General features: G+C 37.4%; 2 protein-coding genes across 2 annotated transcripts in view; one reads left to right on the top strand and one right to left on the bottom strand.

The window, feature by feature from the left end:
- Window positions 1-24,753, bottom strand: part of ZYG11B (zyg-11 family member B, cell cycle regulator) — an 82,452-nt gene that overhangs the window by 21,232 nt on the left and 36,467 nt on the right. The window contains exons 4-12 of the mRNA XM_057554874.1: window positions 22,920-23,060; window positions 20,163-20,339; window positions 19,150-19,214; window positions 16,398-16,497; window positions 16,098-16,148; window positions 13,627-13,788; window positions 13,469-13,516; window positions 2,865-3,062; window positions 2,687-2,739 (exon numbers count right to left, since the gene is read on the bottom strand). Coding sequence (XP_057410857.1) covers window positions 2,687-2,739; window positions 2,865-3,062; window positions 13,469-13,516; window positions 13,627-13,788; window positions 16,098-16,148; window positions 16,398-16,497; window positions 19,150-19,214; window positions 20,163-20,339; window positions 22,920-23,060 — 995 coding nt within the window. The remainder of the gene's footprint in view (window positions 1-2,686; window positions 2,740-2,864; window positions 3,063-13,468; window positions 13,517-13,626; window positions 13,789-16,097; window positions 16,149-16,397; window positions 16,498-19,149; window positions 19,215-20,162; window positions 20,340-22,919; window positions 23,061-24,753) is intronic.
- LOC103010008 (mitochondrial pyruvate carrier 2-like) lies at window positions 8,686-9,075 on the top strand. The gene has a single exon (XM_057553175.1). The coding sequence runs from the start codon at window positions 8,686-8,688 to the stop codon at window positions 9,073-9,075; it is 390 nt and encodes a 129-aa protein (XP_057409158.1).

Genomic DNA, 24,753 nt, shown 5'->3' with positions numbered 1-24,753 from the left:
ATATGATTTCAATTTTCTTAAATTTACTGAGGCTTGATTTGTGACCCAAGATGTGATCTATCCTGGAGAATGTTCCGTGTGCACTTGAGAAGAACGTGTAATCCGCCGTTTTTGGATGGAATGTCCTATATATATCAATTAAATCTATCTGGTCTATTGTGTCATTTAAAGCTTCTGCTTCCTTATTTATTTTCATTTTGGATGATCTGTCCATTGGCGTAAGTGAGGTGTTAAAGTCCCCCACTATTATTGTGTTACTGTCGATTTCCTCTTTTATAGCTGTTAGCAGTTGCCTTATGTATTGAGGTGCTCCTATGTTGGGTGCATATATATTTATAATTGTTATATCTTCTTCTTGGATTGATCCCTGGATCATTATGTAGTGTTCTTCCTTGTCTCTTGTAACATTCTTTATTTTAAAGTCTATTTTATCTGATATGAGTATAGCTACTCCAGCTTTCTTTTGATTTCCATTTGCATGGAATATCTTTTTCCATCCCCTCACTTTCAGTCTGTATGTGTCCCTAGGTCTGAAGTGGGTCTCTTGTAGACAGCATATATATGGGTCTTCTTTTTGTATCCATTCAGCCAGTCTATGTCTTTTGGTTGGGGCATTTAATCCATTCACGTTTAAGGTAATTATCGATATGTATGTTCCTATGACCATTTTCTTAATTGTTTTGGGTTTGTTTTTGTAGGTCCTTTTCTTCTCTTGTGTTTCCCACTTAGAGAAGTTCCTTTAGCATTTGTTGTAGAGCTGGTTTGGTGGTGCTGAATTCTCTTAGCTTTTGCTTGTCTGTAAAGCTTTTGATTTCTCCATCAAATCTAAATGAGATCCTTGCTGGGTAAAGTAATCTTGGTTGTAGGTTCTTCCCTTTCATCACTTTAAGTATTTCATGCCACTCCCTTCTGGCTTGCAGAGTTTCTGCTGAGAAATCAGCTGTTAACCTTATGGGGGTTCCCTTGTATGTTATTTGTCGTTTTTCCCTTGCTGCTTTCAATAATTTTTCTTTGTCTTTAATTTTTGCCACTTTGATTACTATGTGTCTCGGTGTGTTTCTCCTTGGGTTTATTCTGTATGGGACTCTCTGCGCTTCCTGGACTTGGGTGGCTATTTCCTTTCCCATGTTAGGGAAGTTTTCGACTATAATCTCTTCAAATATTTTCTCTGGTCCTTTCTCTCTCTCTTCTCCTTCTGGGACCCCTATAATGCGAATGTTGTTGCGTTTAATGTTGTCCCAGAGGTCTCTTAGGCTGTCTTCATTTCTTTTCATTCTTTTTTCTTTAGTCGGTTCCGCAGCAGTGAATTCCACCATTCTGTCTTCCAGGTCACTTATCCGTTCTTCCGCCTCAGTTATTCTGCTATTGATTCCTTCTAGTGTAGTTTTCATTTCAGTTATTGTATTGGTCATCTCTGTTTGTTTGTTCTTTAATTCTTCTAGGTCTTTGTTAATCATTTCTTGCATCTTCTCAATCTTTGCCTCCATTCTTATTCCGAGGTCCTGGATCATCTTCACTATCATTATTCTGAATTCTTTTTCTGGAAGGTTGCCTATCTCCACTTCATTTAGTTGTTTTTCTGGGGTTTTTTCTTGTTCCTTCATCTGGTACATAGCCCTCTGCCTTTTCATCTTCTCTGTCTTTCTGTAACTGTGGTTTTTGGTCCACAGGCTGCAGGATTCTATTTTTAAACTATATAATATAAATGAGCTTCTATAGAACATCTTTTCTTTGTCTTAGCCATTTGATAAACGAGTATATTCAGACAAAAGTCTTGGTACAGAAGATGGAAGGCAATCAGAACAACATACTTTTTCTCAAAAGCACCTGTTGGTCTTGAAGATACACATTTGAAGAATAGCAGACTTTGGTTTGGAAACTTAGATAAGGAGAAGTTAGTTGATAACTAACCAGAACACCACCATGACGGAGCTCTAGAATTAGTCTTTCTATTTCTACAAGTTTTCTGCCCAAAAATGTATAGAACATAAGTTGGAATCAAAAGTGTTGGCAGCATCAGCATTTATAAAGTAGACAACAAAATAAATTGCAATAATAATATTTATGCAGCAATCTGGAATACTTCTGGTATATTAGCAACGTATCTATCAAGTCACCTAACTGTCATAAATAGAGTTAGAATCCAGTACGCCCTTTAATAAATTATTATAAACTGTTTCCCTGAACAAATCAGGTGCTACTTCTAGTTCTCTAAATGTGTTCTCGTTTTAGACCTCCTTGCATTAATACTCTTCCTAAAATCTTCTGTATCTACTTAATGATCTCTCAAAACTCAGCTCACAATCTACTTCCTCTGGAAGCTTTTTACCATTTTCCAGTGCACGTTCAGAGCATTCTATGTACATAACTAGCATAGGAGTGAATTATTTCTGATTTACAGCTGGTTTCCATCACTAGACTGTAAAGTTCTTGTATGGAGGCACCATATCTTACTCATCTTTGAATTTCAAGAGCATAGAACAAGACCTTGGCACCTGTTTTCAATAAATGTAGAATGAAGGAAGGACTGATGAATGATAGGTAGCAAAATAAATTAAAAATACTTTATTTTAAAGCCAGTACGAAGATAGATGCCAAAGGGTAAAATCTACATCTAATAGGAATGATCTCTACACAAGCAAAATGACTAGATTACTGGCTTAATATTAATTATCTTGCTAGTTACCTGTATGCTACCATCTCACACTCTGGAGTTGGCCATTTCAAAATCGCTGAATGCTGAAAGACACAAAGCACACAAGAAAGGGTTACAATATTTATTTAGCATTGCATTATGAGGGTCTGACAGTCTAACCATTATGAATGTTGTTTGCATGCTTCCAAAATACACCAAATTACCCTACCAGATCGTCCAGAAGAGAATTCCTCTGGCTACGACTCAATGTCCAAGCTTGTTCTCCTCTAGATATTAAGTGGGCAATAATCCCAGCTGCAAAGTAACTGACTTCCACTTCAACACTATGTAGAAGGCTACTGATGTGGTCTATAAAATCCTTCCACATTAATTCAGAATGCAATTCTTGTACTTCGGCTATATTGTTCTGGAAAAAAAAGAAGATATAAAAATTAAAATAATATGTGTAATAAATGGCTAAATGACACTGCAATGATTTAAATATGTATGGACAAAAGCGAATATTGTTGCTATGTTAGCACAGTGGGATTACAGGTGATTTTATTCCTCTCCTCCCCAAACAATAAAATAATAAAGAAACAGCAGCGAGTTCTGTTTCAGGTAAAATAGTAAACTAGATAACCTAAAAATTTCCTGCTATAAGATATCTAGAAGTGCTGGGTAAAAACTGGCAAACAAACTTTAAATATGTAACTTTTTTGGTGGGACAAAATGTAAACAGGGAATCAAACTAAAGCATAACAGGCTATCACTGGCCTGCACGGGCAAGAGAACTGGGTTTTAATAGACATGCAAGGGCAAAAGTAAGGGCCAGAGATTGGAACTAATACAAGGCAAGAACTTTCAAAGCATTACACCACAGTAAAAGAGTGGATTGACATAGATACATAAAAAAGAAGTAATCTGGGCTCTGGCCAATTTAGGTTGTGCTTGATCTTCTCCAAAACAATCTAAGATTCAACTTATCTCACTACTCTGAAGATTAATCCTCATTTTTTAAAAAAATTTAATTAATTAATTTATTTATTTTTGGCTGTGTCAGGTTTTAGTTGCAGCACGCAGGATCTTCGTTGAGGCATGTGGGATCTTTCATTGTGGCGTACGGGCTCTTTGTTGCAGTGCCTAAGCATCTCTCTCTAGTTCTGGTGAGTGGGCTCAGCAGTTGTGGTGCACGGGCTCTCTAGTTGCGGCACGCGGGCTCCAGAGCATGTGGGCTCTGTAGCTGTGGGGTGCAGGCTCCAGAGTACATGGGCTCTGTAGTTTGCAGCATGCGGGCTCTCTCATTGAGGCACACGAGCTCAGTAGTTGTGGCGCATGGGCTTAGTTGTCCCATGGCATGTGGGATCCTAGTTCCCCGACCAGGGATCAAACCTGTATCCCATGCATTGGAAGGCAGATTCTTAACCACTGGACCACCAGGGAAGTCCCTAATCCTCATTCTTAAAACTTCATTTGATCTACTATGAAATCATAATTCCCTTCCTAACACACTGATTCCATTTCTTAGGAACCAAAAACCCTGGCCTTTTCATTGGTAAGAAACTATTCACTCCCTAGCTTAAGTCATTCTGTAAAAAATGAAAATGAAAGTTATCGTGTCCAAACGTATTCTCTGTAATGACTAACAAGTTTTCTTTTCCAATCATGGAAGAGTGAGGATGGAAGGGACAAGTGTAACTTTACTCACTACATGAATGTGTATAATCCTGTACCATTCCATCAGCATTAGTGATAAATCAATGACTCCTATGCCCCTCTCTAATCTCACATATTCAAACAAGAAAAGGCATTTCACATTCATTTTTCTAAAATTAATTAATTTATTTATTTTTGGCTGCGTTGGGTCTTCGTTGCTGCATGCGGGCTTTCTCTAGTTGCGGCGAGCAGGGGCTACTCTTCGTTGTGGTGCTTGGGCTTCTCATTGTGGTGGCTTCTCTTGTTGCGGAGCATGGGCTCTAGGCACACGGGCTGCAGTAGTTGTGGCACGCGGGCTTCAGTAGTTGTGGCTCGCGGGGTCTAGAGCACAGGCTCAGTAGTTGTGGCGCACGGGCTTAGTTGCTCCGCGGCATGTGGGATCTTCCCGGACCAGGGATTGAACCTGTGTCCCCTGCATTGGCAGGCAGATTCTTATCTACTGCACCACCAGTGAAGCCCTCACATTCATTTTTTATACTCTTCCCTATTTATGTTTTTTAACACAGCATGTATCATTTTATAGTGACAAGAAAAGGAAAGATATATATGCCTTTTAAAATAAACAAATTAAAAAAAGATAGTCCTCTGTCTCCTTCAAGCTTGGGGAAGCTTGACAGAAAGAAATATAAAGACCCTCTGAGAAGGACACACCTTGTACTCAAAGCCCCACAGATGGTGATAAATTACAATTCACAATGAAAACAATCCATAATGAGTGAAATCATCAAATACAGTAGAAAATTAGACTCTCCCAAGAACCTCATGTAATATAAGATAGTACCTGATTTTAAAAAGTTAAACACACACACATACACATACACACGAAAATGCAAAAGACAGCACCATTAAAACAAAAAACAACAGATAAGGAAAGATTTGGAATAGAGCATCAAAAGAATTATGGCCATTCTTTCTTGCCATAAACAAGTTACTGGAAAATCAGACAAAATATATGAGAGAACTGTTTTCAGACAGCAGACAACTAGCTATACAGGAATGTGATCCCTGAGAGAAGATATTCAAATGGGGCAGTTTCTAGATTGCTACGCATATAAGGGGAACCTAAAGAGTTGGCAGTTTTGCTGAGTTGAGGAGACAGAGATCAGTCTTCAGGGTGGCCAAAGCAGCAAAAATCTGTAGAACAGAGCAATGTAGAGGAAAAAGTTCCAAAGAAAGAGAAAGAGAGAAAGACATCTGCAGAGGGATCCCCTAAAATCTTTGGCTGAATACTGATACGGAGTGAAACTCCATGAGGCCAGGGAAAGAACCACCAGAAAGCAGTACGTGAACAAATCCCAAAGTCACGCAGGGTTAGGAATAGTTCACATTCTCACCAGCCAGAGTGAAGAGATCTCATAATAAAACATTTGATAGTAGTGGGGTAACTAGGATAAAGTAGTAGGGTAAAGGCTGATCTGAAGCCACTTTAACAAAGCAAATATAGGCATACCTTGGAGATATTGTGGCTTTGATTTCAGACAACCACAATAAAGCAAATATTGCAATCAAGTGAGCCACACAAATTTCTTGGTTTCCAGTGCATAAAAAGTTATGTTTACACTATATTGTAGTCTATTAAGTGTGCAAAAGCATAATGTCTTAAAAAAAACAATGTAAATACCTTAATTAAAAAATATTTATTGCTAAAAAATTCTAACCATTATCTGAGCCCTTCAGCAAGTTACAGTAGTAACGTCAAACATCACTGATCAGAGATCACCATAACAAATATAATCATAATGAAAAATTCTGAAATGTTGCAAGAATTATCAAAATGTGACACAGAAACACAAAGTGAGTTAATGCTGTTGGAAAAATGGTGCCAACAGACTTGTTCGACACAGAGTTGCCACAAACCTTCAATTTGTAAAAAAACACAGTATTTGTGAAGTGCATAAAATGAGGTATGCCTGTAAATAAGCTTTGAATGGAACAACTTGATCTGTGAGTAGCTTAAATGAATGCCAGCACAAAGTCCAAGATTCTTTAAAGGAAAACAACAAAACTACTAATCAACAAAGTAAATTAAATTTCACAATGACTGCAGCCAATTAAAAATTACCAGGCATACAAAGAGTCAGTAAAACATGATCCTTAAACAGGAGAAAAGTCAATCAATAAAAACAGACCCAGAAATGACAGGGATAGTAGAATCAGTAGACAAGGATTTAAAAGTTATTATAGGGACTTCCCTGGTGGCACACTGGTTAAGAATCTGCCTGCCAATGCAGGGGACATGGGTTTGAGCCCTGGTCTGGGAAGATCCCACATGCCACGGAGAAACTAAACCCGTGTGCCACAACTACTGAGCCTGTGCTCTAGAGCCCGCAAGCCACAACTACTGAGCCTGCATGCCACAACTACTGAAGCCCACGTGCCTAGAGCCTATGCTCCGCAACAAGAGAAGCCACAGCAATGAGAAGCCCGAGCACTGCAACAAAGAGTAGCCCCCACTCACCGCGACTAGGGAAAGCCCATGCACAGCAACAAAGACCCAACGCAGCCAAAACAAATAAAATAATTAATTAAAAAACACAGCTATGGGCTTCCCTGGTGGCGCAGTGGTTGAGAGTCTGCCTGCTAATGCAGGGGACACGGGTTCGAGCCATGGTCTGGGAAGATCCCACGTGCCGTGGAGCAACTGGGCCCGTGAGCCACAACTACTGAGCCTGCGCATCTGGAGCCTGTGCTCCGCAACAAGAGAGGCCGCGATAATGAGAGGCCCGCGCACCGCGATGAAGAGTGGCCCCCACTTGCCGCAACTAGAGAAAGCCCTCGCACAGAAACGAAGACCTAACATAGCAATCAATCAATGAATGAATCAATAAATAAATCTTTAAAAAAAAAAAAAAAACACAGCTATTATAAATGTTATAAATATGATACGAATGAAAGAAAAATATAAGCCTGAGGAGAAAAAAAATGAAGATATAAAAAAGATCTAAATGTAACTTCTAGAAATAATATATACATGTACCTGAAATGAAAAATATACTGGATGAGATTAACAGCAGATGATATGCTGCAGGAAAAAAATAATCAGTGAACTAAAAAACAGTAACAGAAAACAGCAAAGTCAAAACACAGAAAGAAAAAAGGAAAAAAACCTGCCAAAAAAGCCAGCAGAGTACTTCTGTGACTTTTGAGACAATTTTAAGCAATCTAACATACTTGTAATTGGAGTCTCAGAAAGAGAGGAGATAAGAGAGGGTACAGAAAAATATATTTGAAGAAATAATGGCCAAAATTTTTTCAAATTTATGAAAATTATAAACCTCAAAACCTAACAGAAAAATATCCACTTGGACTTCAATAGTGAGCAAAAAGTTATCTTTTGAAAATTAAATCAAAATAAAAGACTTTTTCACATAAACAAAACCTAAATGAAAATTCATTGCCAGCTTACCTACACTAAAAGAAATGTTAAAAAAAAAAGAGTAGTATGAGAAATACGTGGCTAAGTATAAAAGACAAATTTCTCATTCTTAAATCTATTTAATGAAAGATTGATGAGGATTCTTGCTTCTGGCCAAGATGGACGAAAAGGGGTCAGATTTACTCTCCATTCTAAAACAACTGAAAAAACACAACATGAAACAACAGTTTTCAAGATACTAGACATTAGGTAATAAAGAACAGTGACCTTTAGAGATGGAAAACAAACAAGGTGAGATGCTGCCTTGAGAGAGTTTCCAGGCTGTGTCACAGGGATACAGAACTAAAAGCAGAGCCCAGTAGGCTCATGGAGTTGAAGAGATGGAGCTGAGAGTCCAGGGAGACGAAGGCAATTCATAGGACAGAGTACCAGAGAGAAGACAATGTACATGGAGAGAATCCGGAGAGCTGCAGGGAGTAGCACTCTATTCAGCAGAGTACTGATCAGAGCATGACTGTGAGAAAACTATTTGAGGGAAGAAAAAGAGCCATCAAAAAGATTAGAGAAAAGTTCCCAGCACTCACAAAGGGCCAGGAATAGTGCTTGTTCTCACCATCTGTTCTGGAAAAACTCTTCATTCACAGGGCATTGAGCAGAGTACTCAGGAAGGTCTTGTTTCAGTAGTAAAGAATGATCAGCCCTAAGCCTCAGCACTACTCTGGATCCTCCTAATATATCATAAAAGCAAGATCAGCTCCACCCTCACAAACTTCTCTGGGCGCGGGTCACCGGGTGGTTCACAGGGGAGCAGGCTGAGCTGCAGGAAGGGCACCCTGGGGAAGAGGAGGGCGCGAGGCATTGAGGCAGGGGAAAGTGACCAGCTGCCCTTCACTGCCAGCTAGGGATGAGCACGCGGCCGCTGCCCTACCCGGCTGCCCACGATCACTCGTCTGCAGAAATGTCAGCCGCTGGCACCCGGGGCCTGCGGGCCACCTACCACTGGGTACTTGATAAAGTGGAACTCCTGCTGCCTGAGAAATTGAGGCCGTTGTACAACCAACCGGCAGGTCCCAGTACAGTATTTTTCTGGGCTCCAATTATGAAATGGGGGTTGGTGTGTGCTGGATTGGCTGACATGGTCAGACCTGCAGAAAAACTCAGCACAGCCCAATCTGCTGTTTTGATGGCTACAAGGTTTATTTGGTCAAGATACTCACTTGTAATTATTCCCCAAAACTGGAGTCTGTTTGCTGTTAATTTCTTTGTTGGGACAGCAGGAGCCTCTCAGCTCTTTCTTATTTGCAGATATAACCAAGGATTAAAAGCTAAAGCAAACAAAGAGTTCTGATCACCCTAACAACCTAGATGTGGACATAACCACTGGGACCTAGTTTGATTTATTATTCGGTTGTCAGTGAGGTGATGGTAACTGTGTTAACGTTTGTAATGCATAAAATCTAACTGTAATTGGGAGGTAGTACTTGATTCAACAGAAAAATAAAGCAAACTTTTAATAATTAAAAAAAAAAGATCAAATAGGATCAAACTGTTTAAAAGTAAGTCAATTAATCCCAGAACAAAATTCAAGAATATTTAATAGGAAAATAAAAATATCCAGCATCCAACAAGGTAAAATTCACAATGTTTGGCATCCAATCAAAAACTACCTGGCATGCAAAGTGGCAGGGAAATGCAAATCTAAAGGAGGGGAATAATCAATCATTTGAAATTTACCCAGAACTAACAAGGATGTTAAAATTAGCAGAGAAGGACAGTAAAACAGTTATTACAAATATATTTCATATGTTCAAAAAGTTAAGTAAAAATATGGAAGATATAAAAAAGACCCAAAATGAAGTTCTAGAGAAGAAAATGACAATGTCTAAAGATAAAAACTACACTAGCTGGGATTAACAGCAGATTAGACACTGCAGAAGAAACAATTACTGAATTAGAAGGCATAGCAATGGAAACAATTCAAACTGAAATGTACATAGAGAATAGAACAAAGAAAAATTTAAAAGCACCAATAAGTTGTGAATTTCAAGCAGCTTAATATATGAGAAATTGGAGTCTCCAAAGGTCTCCAATGGGTTGGGGGGAAGGGGGTGCAAAACTTTTTTTTTGAAGAAATAATGGCCAAAAACTTTTCAAACTTTAAAACTATAAACCAAGAAGTTCAATGAATCCCAAACACAGGAAGCATGAAGTAAATTACACTAAAATACATCATAATCAAATTACTCAGGACTGTTGTTGCTAATCCTAAATCTTAAAAGTAGCCAGAGGAAAAAATCATATACATATAGAGGAATAAAGATAACAATGGGGCTTCCCTGGTGGCGCAGTGGTTGAGAATCTGCCTGCCAATGCAGGGGACACGGGTTCGTGCCCTGGTCTGGGAAGATCCCACATGCCGCGGAGCAACTAGGCCCGTGAGCCACAATTGCTGAGCCTGCGCGTCTGGAGCCTGCGCTCCGCAACAAGAGAGGCCGCGATAGTGAGAGGCCCGCGCACCGCGATGAAGAGTGGCCCCCGCTTGCCACAACTAGAGAAAGCCCTCGCACAGAAACGAAGACCCAACACAGCCATAAATAATAAATAAAAATATAAAAAAATAAAAATAAAAAAAAAAATTAAAAAAAACAAAACAACAACAACAAAAAAAAGATAACAATGACATCAGATTTCTCACTGGAAAGATGCATATCAGAAAAAAGGTAACAAACATCTTTAAAGTACTGTCAACCTAGAATTCTACACCTGGCAAAAAAATCTTTCAAAAATGAACGTTAAATAAATAAAGATGTTTGCAGACATACAAAAGCTGAAGAATTCATCAGCAGCAGACCCACACTACGAAATACGTTAAAGGATGTTTTTTAGGTAGAAGGAAAATGAGAGCAGTTGGAAATGTGGATCTACACAAAGGAAAGAAGAGCATCAGAAATAGTAACTATTTGGGTGAACATACAAATTTTAAAAAATTATTTAAATCTCCTTAAAAGATAACTGATACTAAAAAAAATGTTTATGTGGTTTATTACATATATAAAATAAAATGCATGACAATGATGACATAAAGGAAAGAAGAGCAGAAATGGACATCTACTATTATAAGGTTCTTATACTCTACATGAAATTATACAAAATCTCTTAAAGGGAGACTGTGATTAAAGATGTACACTATAAACCCATAACAATCATTAACACAACAAATTAGAGTAATAGCTAATAAACCAAGAAAGGGGATCAAACGGAATTATAAAAAAATACTCAATTAAGCCTTTTTTTTAAGGCAGAAAAAGAGGAAAAAACAAAGAACAGATAGGACAAAGAGAAAACAAATACCAAGTTGATGAATTCAAATCTAACCACACCAATAATTACATTAAATGTAAATAATCCAAACAGTCCAAATAAAAAGCAGAGATTCTCATATTGGATAAAAAAGCAGGGTGCAAAGTATATGCTGTCTATAAGAAACACACTTTAAATATAAAGACAAATTTAGGTTAAAAGTAAAAGGACGGAAAAAGATAAACCATGGTAACATTATTCAAAAGAAAGCTGGAATAGCTATATTAAGGAGACAAAGGAGATTTCAAAGTAAAGAATATACCAGGTCATTTCATAATGATAAAGGGGTCAACTAATTAAGAGGGCATAGAGCTTCCCTGGTGGCGCAGTGGTTGAGAATCTACCTGCCAATGCAGGGGACACGGGTTCGAGTCCTGGTCTGGGAAGACCCCACATGCCGTGGAGCGACTAGGCCTGTGAGCCACAACTACTGAGCCTACTCATCTGGAGCCTGTGCTCCGCAACAAGAGAGGCCGCTACAGTGAGAGGCCCGCGCACCGCGATGAAGAGTGGCCCCCGCTTGCCGCAACTAGAGAAAGCCCTCACACAGAAACGAAGACCCAACACACCCATAAATAAATAAGTAAATTAATTAATTAATTAAAAAAAAAAAGAAAATCGATCATTAAAAAAAAAAAAAATTAAGAGGGCATAGCAATTCTGTTTATGAACCTAATAACAGAACTTCAAAATATAGGAAGCAGAAACTGATAGAAGATGATAATTGCTAGAACAAGTAGGCAGAAAATCAGTAAGCCTGTGGTAGACTTGAATAATATCAACCTACTAGACCCAACTGACATTTATAGAACACTCTAACAATAGCAGAATATACATTCTTATCAAGTGCACAGGGAAGACTTACCAGGATAGACCATATCCTGGGCCACACACAAGTCTCAAAAAATTCAAAAGGACTCAAAACAAAGTATGTTCTCTGACCATGAAAAATTAAATTAGAATCTATATCTCAACATAAATTATTGAAAAAAATTCAGTCACAAAGTAATGGAGAAAGATATGGAAGGAAGCACACCAAGTTGTATTAATATTAATTACCTCACAGAGATGAAAATAAAGAAATGTTGGGGACAAAACCTTAAACTTTTTAAATACATTTTGCACTGTTTCACTAGCTACAATAAGCATGTATTCTTTTCTTTTTTTTTTTTTTTAATATTTATTTATTTATTTGTTTTTGGCTGTGTTGGGTCTTTGTTGCTGCGCACGGGCTTCCTCTAGTTGCGGTAAGTGGGGGCTACTCTTCGTTGAGGTGCACGGGCTTCTCATTGCAGTGGCTTCTCTTGTTGCAGAGCATGGGCTCTAGGCATGTGGGCTTCAGTAGTTGTGGCGTGTGGACTCTAGAGCGCAGGCTCAGTAGTTGTGGCGCATGGGCTTAGTTGCTCTGCGGCATGTGGGATCTTCCCGGACCAGGGCTCAAACCCGTGTCCCCTGCGTTGGCAGGTGGATTTTTAACCAGTGCACCACCAGGGAAGTCCCCAGCATGTATTCTTTATGAAATTTTTTTTAAAAGCATTTTTTAAGCCCTATAAGATCTCTCTGAATATTTAAAATCAATTCCCTTTTTCCTTTTATAATGACTTGAGTCAAATTCTGTATCTAATAATCTACAAACCCAGAATAAAACAATCAAATACTATAATTTACTTAATACTTCTCTATTACTGGGCATTTAGGTAGTTTTACATTTTCTGCTTTATATAACTAAAACTACAGTAAATAGTCTTCCTTAAATGCCAGCCCTCAGTTTTCCCAAAAATCCATCTTTCATACTCCTGCATCTAGAAAACAAACACTAATCTATGCCTCCTGTGATCTAATCCCTCAAGAGCAGAGGTCTGCTTTGAAATGGGCTTTACCATATGGGTACTTTTCCTGTTGCAGTGATTAAAGGTGATAAAATATCTGATCCTCACCTTTGTCTCAAAATCCTAGAGGGCTCACTTTAACTATATCCAGTATATTTATGGAATATCTGATTTGTTAAACAGTTGTTTAAGCAGTAATTATCAATTACCAAACATAGAATCTAAGAACACTTGTAGGTTAGTGACATTTTTCATGTCACATTTTTCATTTTCATTTTTTTTCTGATTATACAAGTAAAATATGCTCACAGTGAAGCTTTGTACTATACCAAAATATATTTTTAAAAGTATGTAATTTATATCTTTCCTTTTAGTGTGGTGAAAATCTTAATATGTATATATAGTTTTGTAGTCTGCTTTTTTCACTTAATTATATTATATATATTTTCTAATGTCATTAAGTGTTTACAAATAGAGTAGCATCTTTCTATGTATTACCTCAGATGGAAAATAATTACAGCTTGAAATTAGCAGGAAATGCTTATATCTTACCAAAAGTCCTAGGACTTTCTGTTGAATGGATGACTCAGTTGGGAATGACTGTAAAAAGAACGAGAAACCTATAACTAAAGAATCAAATATAATAAATAAATGCTCAAATCTATCAATAAATGAATGTCAAAAACTGTAGGCTAAATTCCCATTCTAACCTCTAGAACCCTCATGAAGAGTTCCAACCCTTGATTTTCAATAAAGTGTCTGCAAGTGGTTGGAGATTCATCTGTGAGGTTCCAAAGTGCACTCAAAGTAAACTTCAAAGTAGTGTCCACTGAATTTTGATTGGTTTTCTGCTTCACTATTTGAAGAAGTTGCTGAAAGGAGGAAAATAGAATTAATTTCTAATTACTGAATTGTTATTATAATTACTGGTAATAACAATGACTAACAAGTCCATGAGGATTAGTTTCATGGCTTCAAACATTTCCTATAAAGGTTCTTAAAAGGACAACAAACAGCCTCTTGGATCAGACTTTTCCTTCAACAAGAAAAAAATAGAGGATTTTCATAAATACTTTTAAAATATTCTGATCATACCTATAATCTAATCGCCTGTAAATAAAATGAAAAGCAAGATGATTAAAGCTTAGGACCAACTATCTTACCCAATGGGTCACAACATATACTCATTTCAGATCCTGGGATAAAAAAGGTGGAGGGGGTGAAGAGGGAATGAATCTAATATTTACTACACATCAGCAAATCATATCCTATATTGTAATATTGTCATCCCCATTTTTCAGGAGAGGAAATTGAGTCCAAGAAATGTTAAGTAATTTGATCAGAGTCAACTTAGTAAGAGAAAGTAAGAACTGGAAGACCTAATTCTCTCTAACTCCAAGTTTTCCTTAAGAAAAAAAGAAAGGACAAACTACATACAATAGTAAGAGAATTAAAGTCTAAATTGGATTTAAATAAGATAATAGCTTTGAAATTCCATTTGTAAATTATTTCTATCATAGCTTTAACCTAAGAAATTTAAGCTTGAAAAAGAAATATTTTAAGACCTACATGGGGCATACATAATTCCATTTTTAGTTTACACTTTTGAGGGTAAAAGGGAGCTCTGCAACAACAGATACAAGTAACATTAACGAACACTATTACTTAAAGTTATGTACAATTCAGGAAAAAATTTTTAAGAAACACAAACATCTAGTTGCAATTATGTAACTTAATAGCATAGTCGCTAAGAGTGTGGCACTAGAATTGGGCTACCTGAGCTTAAATATAATCTCTGCATCTGACTAACTGTGTAACCTTGTTTGCCAATTTAACTCTGTTTCCTCATCTGTAAATTGCGGGTGATAATTAAGGGCTTAAAAAAAAAAGTTAGCTAGCATCATCATTACTACTACTATTAATTCCCGCTAATTCCTACTTAAACTAAACAATTTTCTCCCAAAGCATATGAGTGTACTACTTCCTTAATATCTTTGAGTACACCTCCTGCCAAAATTACTGAAACACATGTACAGCAATAAAAAGACATTTTTAAAACTAAAATGTCATCCCTGAAAAGAGTAAAAATAAATAAAATCAGCATCCTTTTCTACTCATCTAACATACGTATCGTATTTTGTGCTAGGCACTTAGCATATTCCTTCAATTATCTTTTTTTCCTTTTTATTTAATCTTCATAACAACTGTATAAAGCATTTTATCATCCCTAAGAAAATTTAGGTGACTTGTCTTAAATCACACAGCTAGTAAGTGACAGAACTGGGAATAAGCCCAGATATATTGACTACTCCTTCCTTAATACCATCACAGCCTTTACCTCTTTTTACACTGCTTTTTTCACTCATATCACTCTTATTATTATATATTTATTAGACTGCATTACTGTATTACGACCAGGTCTACATAGCTATTTTCTCTACTATACTGTGAATTTCTTATGGGCAGGAATTATAGATATAATTCAGTGTAGATCCCTAACACCTAGTAAGGTGGTAGGTACCTGATGAGTATCCTATACATATTTACCAATGAGTGACTTACTTTCTCATTACATACATAATTTGTAAGTTATAGAAAAAGGGAGTCTCTCATTTGACTTTTCCATCTACTATTATTATTCAAACATCTCACGGCAGGATTGTAACAAGCAGCTCCTAAGTGGACTTTTTCCTTCAGTCCTCCCTAAGGCATGGTTTAAATTTATTCTCTTTAAAGCTTTTAACCTTTCACTGTTCACTACATTAAGCCCTCAAATGAAGCAAGTAAAATCATATATCAGCTATTTACATTATCTTCTTCCCTAAAGCATCTAGCACAACCTTATGCCTAAAATAGAGACTCTACATTTTCTTCATAAATAACAAAATCACAGAATTTTAGAACTAGATAGGATCTTAAGGTTTATTCAGGCCCCAATGGTCCAGGTAATTTATCTAAATTCACAAAGTGAGTTTACAAGTTAGATCCCAGGTCATCTGACTCCTAGTTCAGGGCTCTTTCCATCTCTGTTAAGGAGTAAAGCTGCCTCAATGAAGAGAAATTAATTCACTCACTTAGAAGTAACAAAAATAATCTTTTAAAATATAAAATGTCAGAAGATACACAACACTGCCTGAAAATAATGCAAATGAAAACTGTTTAAGAGTCTGTACAGACTTACCCTGACAATGAAGAGTTCAGCACCAAGCTGTGCAGTTTGTTCTGTAGAAAGCTGCAAGCAAGCAGAAGACAAAGTAAATGTCCAAGAATTCACCAGTGTGAGTTTAATATCATTCACTGTAACAGACTCCAAAGGTCAGACTAAAATCTCTGATCAACCTGTAATTCCACAATACCGAATACAGCTTGAGTAAGTTACCTGGCTTACTAAAACCTCACTGGCACACAGATTTGGGGAAAAATAGTAACTGTCATGGGAAATAGTTTCCTACAGAAAATTATTCAACAAGAGTTCAGGCACCTTGGCAGCCAGGATGGAAATGATTGCAACTGCCATCCTTTGCATGTTTTGATCCTCATGGTTGCAAAGCCACTGCATGACAAGCTTGGCTGCTTCAAACCTGAAAACACACAGAGTTTCATGAATTAATCCTGGAGGCCCCAGGCATAGTTTCAAAGCTCCAGCTGGGAACTGATGCTACAATTTAGGTAGGTGAGAAGGAAGGGGAAAATTCCTCCTAATTGATAAGAGAATAACAAGTGCACTTAGTGTTGTGGGATGGTGTCATTATTAATTCTGACAACACTTTGTAAAGGAACAAGAGTTTGGAAAATATGGTCAAAAATATCTGGCATTCATCTTCTAGAATTACAACATATTTCTATTCTGTAGTGATTTCTATACTATAGCAATAATTTAAAGTATTTTCTGGGTTCCTCCCAGTACCTAGCACAATGGGAACATTCATTCATTCACTCCGAAACATTTATTGAGCTCCTGTTTTGTGCTAGATACTGTTCTTGGTGCTGGAGAGAGGGTAGTGAACAAAACAGAAAATATCTCTACTCTCATTAGAGCTTACAGATAGTGGGAAGACAGATAATAAATAAATAAGTAAAATATATGGTTTGTTTAGGTATTGACATATGCTATAGAGAAAAAAAGAAAGCAGGAAAAGAGAGGATATGACACGTGGAAACTTTATTAGTCCCCAAACATGCCCATAATTATGAGGTAATATAGCCTGGTAGTTAAGAGCAGATTCCAAAGTTCTTTGAATTTTGGGGTTGGAATTCTAGCTCTATCTAATGTTAATGACAATAATAAAATAAACTATTTTATCATGTAAGGCAATGCAGTCAGGTCATTAAGAACATGATACACTTTGGAATCAGCCTGCATTCAAATATCACCTTCACCATTTACTAACTTTGGGACCCTGGGCAACTTCCTTAATCTCTCTGAACTTCAATTTTCTTGTCTGTAAAATAATATGATCTATTCCATAGGACTCTTGTATATGATATCACACATAAAGCTTAAGACTTAGTACAGAACTTGGCACATTCCAAACTTCTGATAAAGGTTAATTTTTTACTAGTATTGTCTTCCTCTGTGCCTTTATCTGTGTAGTTCCCAAAACACAAAACAATCAACTCAACCAGCTTTCATTTTCAAGGCAATATGGCATGGATATAAAAAGTAGAAGCTCTGGAGTCAGTCTGGATTTAAATCTAAATTCTGCTACTTACTATCTTATCACCTTGAGCAAGTTACTAAACTTCTCTGTGCCTCTGTTTCCTCATCTGTAAAATGAAGATTACAAGAGTAACAATTTCACAGGACTGCTGTAAGGACTGAATAAGCATATGTAAAACACTTAGCACAGTGCCTGGTAAGTGCTTCATACATTAGTTGTTATCTTTATTATCTTAAATACCATCACTGACATGAAATCTTTAACGATCACCAAGCAGATGGAATCTTTCCCTCTTTGCTTGGGGGCCCAGTACATTCTGTCATCCTCTTCTATGAATGACTGTCTTCTATTATACTCATAATTCATTCATTCATCCATCCATCCATTAAACATCCACTTAAGTACTAAGTACTAGGGGCAAGATTAACCAATCACCGTCTCTTACCACAAAGAAGCTCAATTCTAGCAGAGTGCACGGGCTACATCAAGGGCAAATGATAGCCTACCTTGAGTGATCTTAATAGCTGTGGGCCCAGCTGCCTGTTTTCTAAAGTTTTATTGGAACATAGTTATCCCCATTTGTTTATAAAGTGTCTATGGCTGCTTTGGAGGTACAACGGCAGAGTTAAGTAGGTCCAACAGAGACCCAATGGCTCACAAACCTAGAACATTTATTATCTGGCCCTTTAAGAAAAAGTTTGCCAACCCTGGGGTAGTTTATAATTTTCTTTAGGAGATTATGTCTTTTCTACCTATGACTTCATGTGATCAATACAGATGCTCAATATATTTATAAAATAAAATTAGCAATCTACATGAGATATATGTAGTTATATTTTTATCCAAACTATTTATTTCAAATAGTAAATGGAATACTTCATTGCCTCAGCCATGCCAGTTAACAGTGTACTGTTACCCAAATAAAAGTAATTCACAGTAAAATTACTGTTTGAGAAAGACATTTCTCATTAAATCATAAAGTATAAATTTCTTCTTCAAAATACCATCATTAAAAAATTATATTTTAAAATAGTAAAATGAAAAAAAAAAAAACCTGTTTAGCTCCCAAATCATATCTTAGAAAACAAGGAAACCCTTTATACTTACTGGAATCCAGCTATATGGTCTCCCTTAACCTCTGCTTAAAAAGTTTCTTCTATAATTAAATATCAAATAACAATAATAATGAGGTATGATACAGAGAAAAGAACACTGGGCCTAGAAGACTTGAGTCTTTCTAGCTTAGCAGTTACTAGTCACAAAACCACGGGCAAGACACTGAATTTCTATATGCCTCAATTTCTTCAGCCCACAATATTGTGCAGATATTCTAAAAACTATAATCAATATAAATTCTTATGCAAAGGGCTATGAAAACAGGGGCCAATCTGTTATCATGAATGTCAAAGCACTAAATTAGAGAAAGTAGATTTAGCATTCTATAAGGCAACGCACAATCCCACCCACTTGACTAATTGTACACCAGGAATATCCTGAATGGTAAGAAATGACCCAAGACATATTTCTAAAGTTCCATTTTGCCCCATTTTAAGTTCTAGTGCTATCACTTGCCTGTTAAATGGAACATCTTGAAGAATTCGGTCACTGCAAAGTGAAAGGAGGCAATTCTTCTGTAACTAAAGAATCAAAGGGAGAAAAAAAATCCTGAATAAAATATTATTTTATTTTTTAAATAGGGGTAGACTCTATAAAAAAAAGAAAGATTGATAAAACACCACTTATTTCTTAAAACCTTTATTCTGCCCACCTACTGTTCAAAGACTGACTTCCACTGGGCCCATATAAGTTTACTTGCACATTTTTTAAAATCTTTTCTATTACATGAGAAATAGGGTAATAAATAGGATAACTCCAGCTAATCTCCCTCCCTTCTGGTGGCCTTTGGGTGGGTCTTATTTTGTCTTCTGTTCACCTGGCTACCAGAGTCCATGAACACCAAAGCCTAAAGTTCATCTAGTTTGGCAATTGCTCTCAATGAGGGAAGCTGGCTTTAATGACCCACTCACCTATCTGGGTTGCCATTTTTACTTGGTTTTGCACCTTTGAGTATTTTTTACTAACTTGCCAACTCACTGTTAAATTTTAAGAGTTAAAAATGTAATTCAAGCAGCATTTTTAGTTTTCATCCTGAGGACAGGACAGGTTTTGTAGTCTACCTATACTGCTAGAAATAGAAAATCCATGTCTTACGCATTTCTCTATCCCAGTACTTAAGTACTGAGTACTTTAGTACTGAACCAGTGCCTGGCTCAGAACAAAAGCTCTACGCCTATGTCTGTTTGCTGAAATTATCACTAACTCAAGGTCTAGGTGCAAGCTGTTTTGTATGGCTTGCTTTATTTCCCTCAACATTTGGACTGAAATACTTTTAGGCAAGGAAAGCATTCTCTAGTTTTCTGCTTCTCTATTGTCCTGCACTCAGTCACACCATAAATTTATTACTTCACAGCCTCCAAAGGCATTTGAATTTCCAGCCTTGGTCTACTAAAATGAACTCTATGGAGGTGGGAGATGGGTAAGAGACACTAAAAGGACTATTTGAATGGGAGTTCCCATATGCTTACCTGCTGGTGATTGGGAAAATGTTCCATGGCTTTGAGCAGCAAATGGGTCACATCAGCCAGGAGTCGCACAGGCATTCCCGCAGCAAGATCCTGCTTCGTTAAGTTAAACACACAGGCGCTTGCAGCAAGTTGCACTGGCAAATTCATAGGGTGGTTTCTCATCCCAGTAACCACAAGCTGGAAAAAAAAAATTAGCTCTTTTGATCCAACTTATAAATATAAGCTCTCTTCATATAGCAACATTACTTTGTTGATCTATAATAATTTCTAAGATGTCTTAAGTATCTTTTTTATCTTCACGTGCAGAGCCTAGGACATAGTTACTCACCAATATTTAGTTCCTGTCCACCTGGTCAAGGTAGGTATCAAGTTGTTCATGTCCAGAGATTTTTCTGTAAGGCTAAAGAATCTTTTCTACTCAGGGAAAACATCTTTGTATTTCCAAGACCTAGTTCAGGGCCTATTATATGCTAAGCACTAAACAAATTCTTACTGACTTGAAGACAGTAAACCAGAAGCAAACTTCACTTTCAAATCCCAACATTCAGTTCCTTAAGAACACTGTTAAAGTTAGAGTACCATAAAATCCATTCACTTCCCTCTGGCTGACATAACTACTTCTCTCCTTTTCCTCTCTCCTCAAATCCCCAACAAATCCTCCCCATTCCTCACTACTGGCTGAAGACCTTGCTTCCAGTTACCCTGAGAAAACTGAAGCAATCATAAAGAACTTCAGATTCTCACTTCCACATGTACCTCCTTACCAGCATACACATGTGTATATGCTGTCTTCCTGCCTGTTACCACAAATGACCTTTTGGGGCTCCTCTCTAAAGGTAATCCCTCCACTTATATACTAGATTCTTCCCTTCTTGTCTACTCAAGGACACTGCTTCAGCTGTTCTCCCCTTTCACTCCTGTTATCAGTTTTTTATTCTGTACTGGATCATTAATATCAGCATACAAACAAGCTATTTTTTTCTCCCATCCAAAAAAAGAAAAAAAAAAAACACACACTTCTTCAGCCAACTACCACCTTTTTTCTTTGCTCTCCTTTGCAAGAATCACATTTCTCTCTGCATCATTCTCTGAATGAATGAATGAATGAGTAAATATTTCAGATCAGGACTAGAGGTCTGGTCCTCTGTTACTCAGGTTCACAGTAACCAAAACCAAAAAATGATAATGCATATACCAAGTGCCAACATCCTCTGGTATGTACATAGGAGGTGACAGATGTTGGGGGTAACACCTTAGGACTTAAATGTTTGTTACTGGTTCCTTTCCAAACACCCCATTCTCAAAATCTAAGAAACTGGGAGGTTAACGCATTTCTGGCTCTGACACTAACTTTCTGTTCCTTAACCTCACAGACATTCAGGTACATAATCTGTAAAACAGGAGATAAAACTTATCTCTTGGGATTGTTGTGCCCACTAAATGAGGTATCAAATATAATATAGTCCTATACTCATTGGTTTCTAAACTGAATGTGCATAAGGATTATCTTGGGGGATTATTAAAATGCAGATTCCTGTACCTCACGAATTCCTGAGGTATTCTTAATTTTCCTTATAATTCCTGTACCCAGCCCTATTGAATCTAAATTTCTTGGAGGTTCACAAATATGCTTTTTATTTTTATTTTATTTTTTTAAAGATTTATTTAATTAATTAATTTATTTATTTATGTATTTTTTGGCTGCGTTGGGTCGTCGTTGCTGTGCGCTGGCTTTCTCTAGTTGCAGTGAGCGGGGGCTTCTCTTGTTGCGGAGCACAGGCTCCAGGCGTGCAGGCTTCAGTAGTTGTGACTCGCGGGCTCTAGAGCGCAGGCTCAGTAGTTGTGGCACACGGGCTTAGTTGCTCTGTGGCATGTGGGATCTTCCCGGACCAGGGCTCGAACCCTTGTCCCCTGCATTGGCAGGTGGATTCTTAACCACTGCACCACCAGGGAAGCCCCTTTTAAAGATTTTTTTTTTTTTGATGTGGACCATTTTCAAAGTCTTTACTGAATTTGTTACAATATTGCTTCTGTTTTATGTTTTGGTTTTTTGGCCACGAGGCACGTGGGATCTTAGCTCCCCAACCAGGGATTGAACCCGCACCCACTGCATTGGAAGGCAAAGTCTCAGCCACTGGACTGCCAGGGAAGCCTCTCACGAATATGCTTCTTAAAATAAGCAGTATCCCAGACTTCTGATGGATAGAGGACCACATTCCGACAAACAATGTCCTAAGTAATCAACAAAATTAAGAATCCTCCTTTCTTGCCTTTCAAAAGCTGTCTTGGTTAAAATATCTTAATTGAGGAATAACGCAGATTAGTTACAAAAGCACAGGAGGTTCATAAATTGCATGGAAAAGTGCCTTATAAAATTCCAATACTGTATTTCTTAAAAAAGCCTATATGGAAGCAATACAGGGGTAATATACAAAGCAGTGTCCTGATTCCAGTCATATATTCCATTTTCTACTACAGCTGGTGAAAACAGATCACAGTGATTATTGGTTTTAGATAGTTAAATATGAACTTGAAGGCATTTATATTGCTTAAATGAGACTACTATAAAACTTCAGTAACACTATGCAACTATCTCCTCTCATTCTCATTTATGGCTAATAACTGAAATTATACATTATCAATCCCATTACAAAAAACCAAAGACTAAATGCAAATTTTCACTAATTTTCTTCACAAAACTATCATCTATCTAGGAAGACAATTTCAAATTTCTCATATGCAGTTTCTTATTCTTACCTTTAAAATTTCTGGTTTTGTTTTTTCCATCACATGAGTCAGGCTAAAAAGGTGAAATAGAGCTTCCCGGACAAAGAATGCCCGTTCACTGTACCGCTTCAATGCTTCTGCAATCTGAGTTTCATTGGCTTCTCCAGACACCTTTGAACATAGACAGAAGATGAGTTTTTAGGATTCTTTTCAACCCTCTAACTGTCTCTATCCAAACATCATTTGTGTGGATGGCATCCAGGGTAGCTTTGCAAAGCCTGAAACAAATGGGAATGATCACTTTCCAATCCATCCAGAAAAGTCATCCTATGGAGGTGTACATATGCTAAAGAGATGTATATTAGATAGGCTCAGACCCTACTATAAGTCTATGGGTAAAATTTTCTATACTGTACCTAAAATAAATCTCAAGATATGTAACACTATTTATAAGGTCTTACTACCCATGATTAGGTTCCTACTGCCTCTTAAGGTAACCCTCTCCCCCTAACTCACAATGTTATAACTACAGTGGCCTTCCTTTTATTTTTTTTTTATTTTTATAGCAGTGTGTGCATGTCAATCCCAAACTCCCAATCTATCCCTCCCCCGCACCCTACAGTGGCCTTTCTTTCTGATCTTTCAATAAGCCAAGTTCTTTCCCAGGAAAAGGCTACTAAATATAATATCCTCTGAGTGAAATCTTCCTCTCTTTCTCTACCTAATTTCTATTCATCCTTCCCATTTCAAGTTAAATGACACTTCTCTAGAAAGGCCTTCTCTGACCCACCAACCTAAATCAGGTCTCCCTGAAACACCTCCTTCATAGCCATTATCATAACCCCCCTAGTAGACTGACCTATTCACCACTGTACCTCAACAGGGAGCATTGTGTGTGGCTCATAATAAGCACTCAATAAATACTTATCAAATAAATGTATTAATTAATTTTCCCAGATTTATCAAGCTCCCACTCAGCATCAAGAGGTGCTGTTCAAAAGTAAGTTTATCTAGGAATTTCCCATTTATACAGGTTAATATCCTTAAACTGTGGTTCATATACCATTGGGTAATGAAATGTATATTAACAGGAAGTGGCTTTTTAGAAAAGTAATCCAACTAATGAGTAAAAAAAGAGGGCTTCCCTGGTGGCGCAGTGGTTAAGAATCCACCTGCCAATGCAGGGGACATGGGTTCGAGCCCTGGTCTGGGAAGATCCCAAATGTGGCGGAACAACTAAGCCCGTGCGCCACAACTACTGAGCCTGAGCTCTGGATCCCGTGAGCCACAACTACTGAGCCTGCGTGACACAACTACTGAAGCCTGTGTGCCTACAGCCCGTGCTCCACAACAAGAGAAGCCACTGCAATGAGAAGCCTGCGCACTGCAACGAAGAGTAGCCCCCGCTCGCCACAACTAAAGAAACCCATGCAGCCAAAAATAAACAAAACTCTTAAAAAAAAAAAAAGAAACTTCTAGAATATCACCATGATCCCCAATGAATAACTAGGTGTTGAGTGTCAACAACTACTAAAAATCACAGAAAGAAAAACAACCAGACATTATGTACTTCCTTAATGAAAGAGCACAACACCTGAGGGTCCTGCCAAAGGGATCAAACATGAGTTTGATTAAGTCACTAAATCCAACTACCAATCTGCAGAAAATACAAAGTCAGTGAAATATGCACTACAAGCACACAATCAAGAAAACCCAGGTTGAGGGAGACTCTACAAATCAAAGGGCTGGATTCGTTAATACACAAATTATAAGGAAAAGAAAGGGATGGAGAGGGAACTTATAAAAGATACTCAAAAGACATATAATTTTGAAAAATGGGTAAGATTAACTAAGTGCCTAGAGG

Source organism: Balaenoptera acutorostrata, chromosome 1, assembly GCF_949987535.1.
Source record: "Balaenoptera acutorostrata chromosome 1, mBalAcu1.1, whole genome shotgun sequence".
NCBI lineage: Eukaryota > Metazoa > Chordata > Mammalia > Artiodactyla > Balaenopteridae > Balaenoptera > Balaenoptera acutorostrata.
The sequence above is the reverse complement of the archived record's forward strand: the minus strand, read 5'-3'. Positions and strand labels throughout refer to the sequence as shown.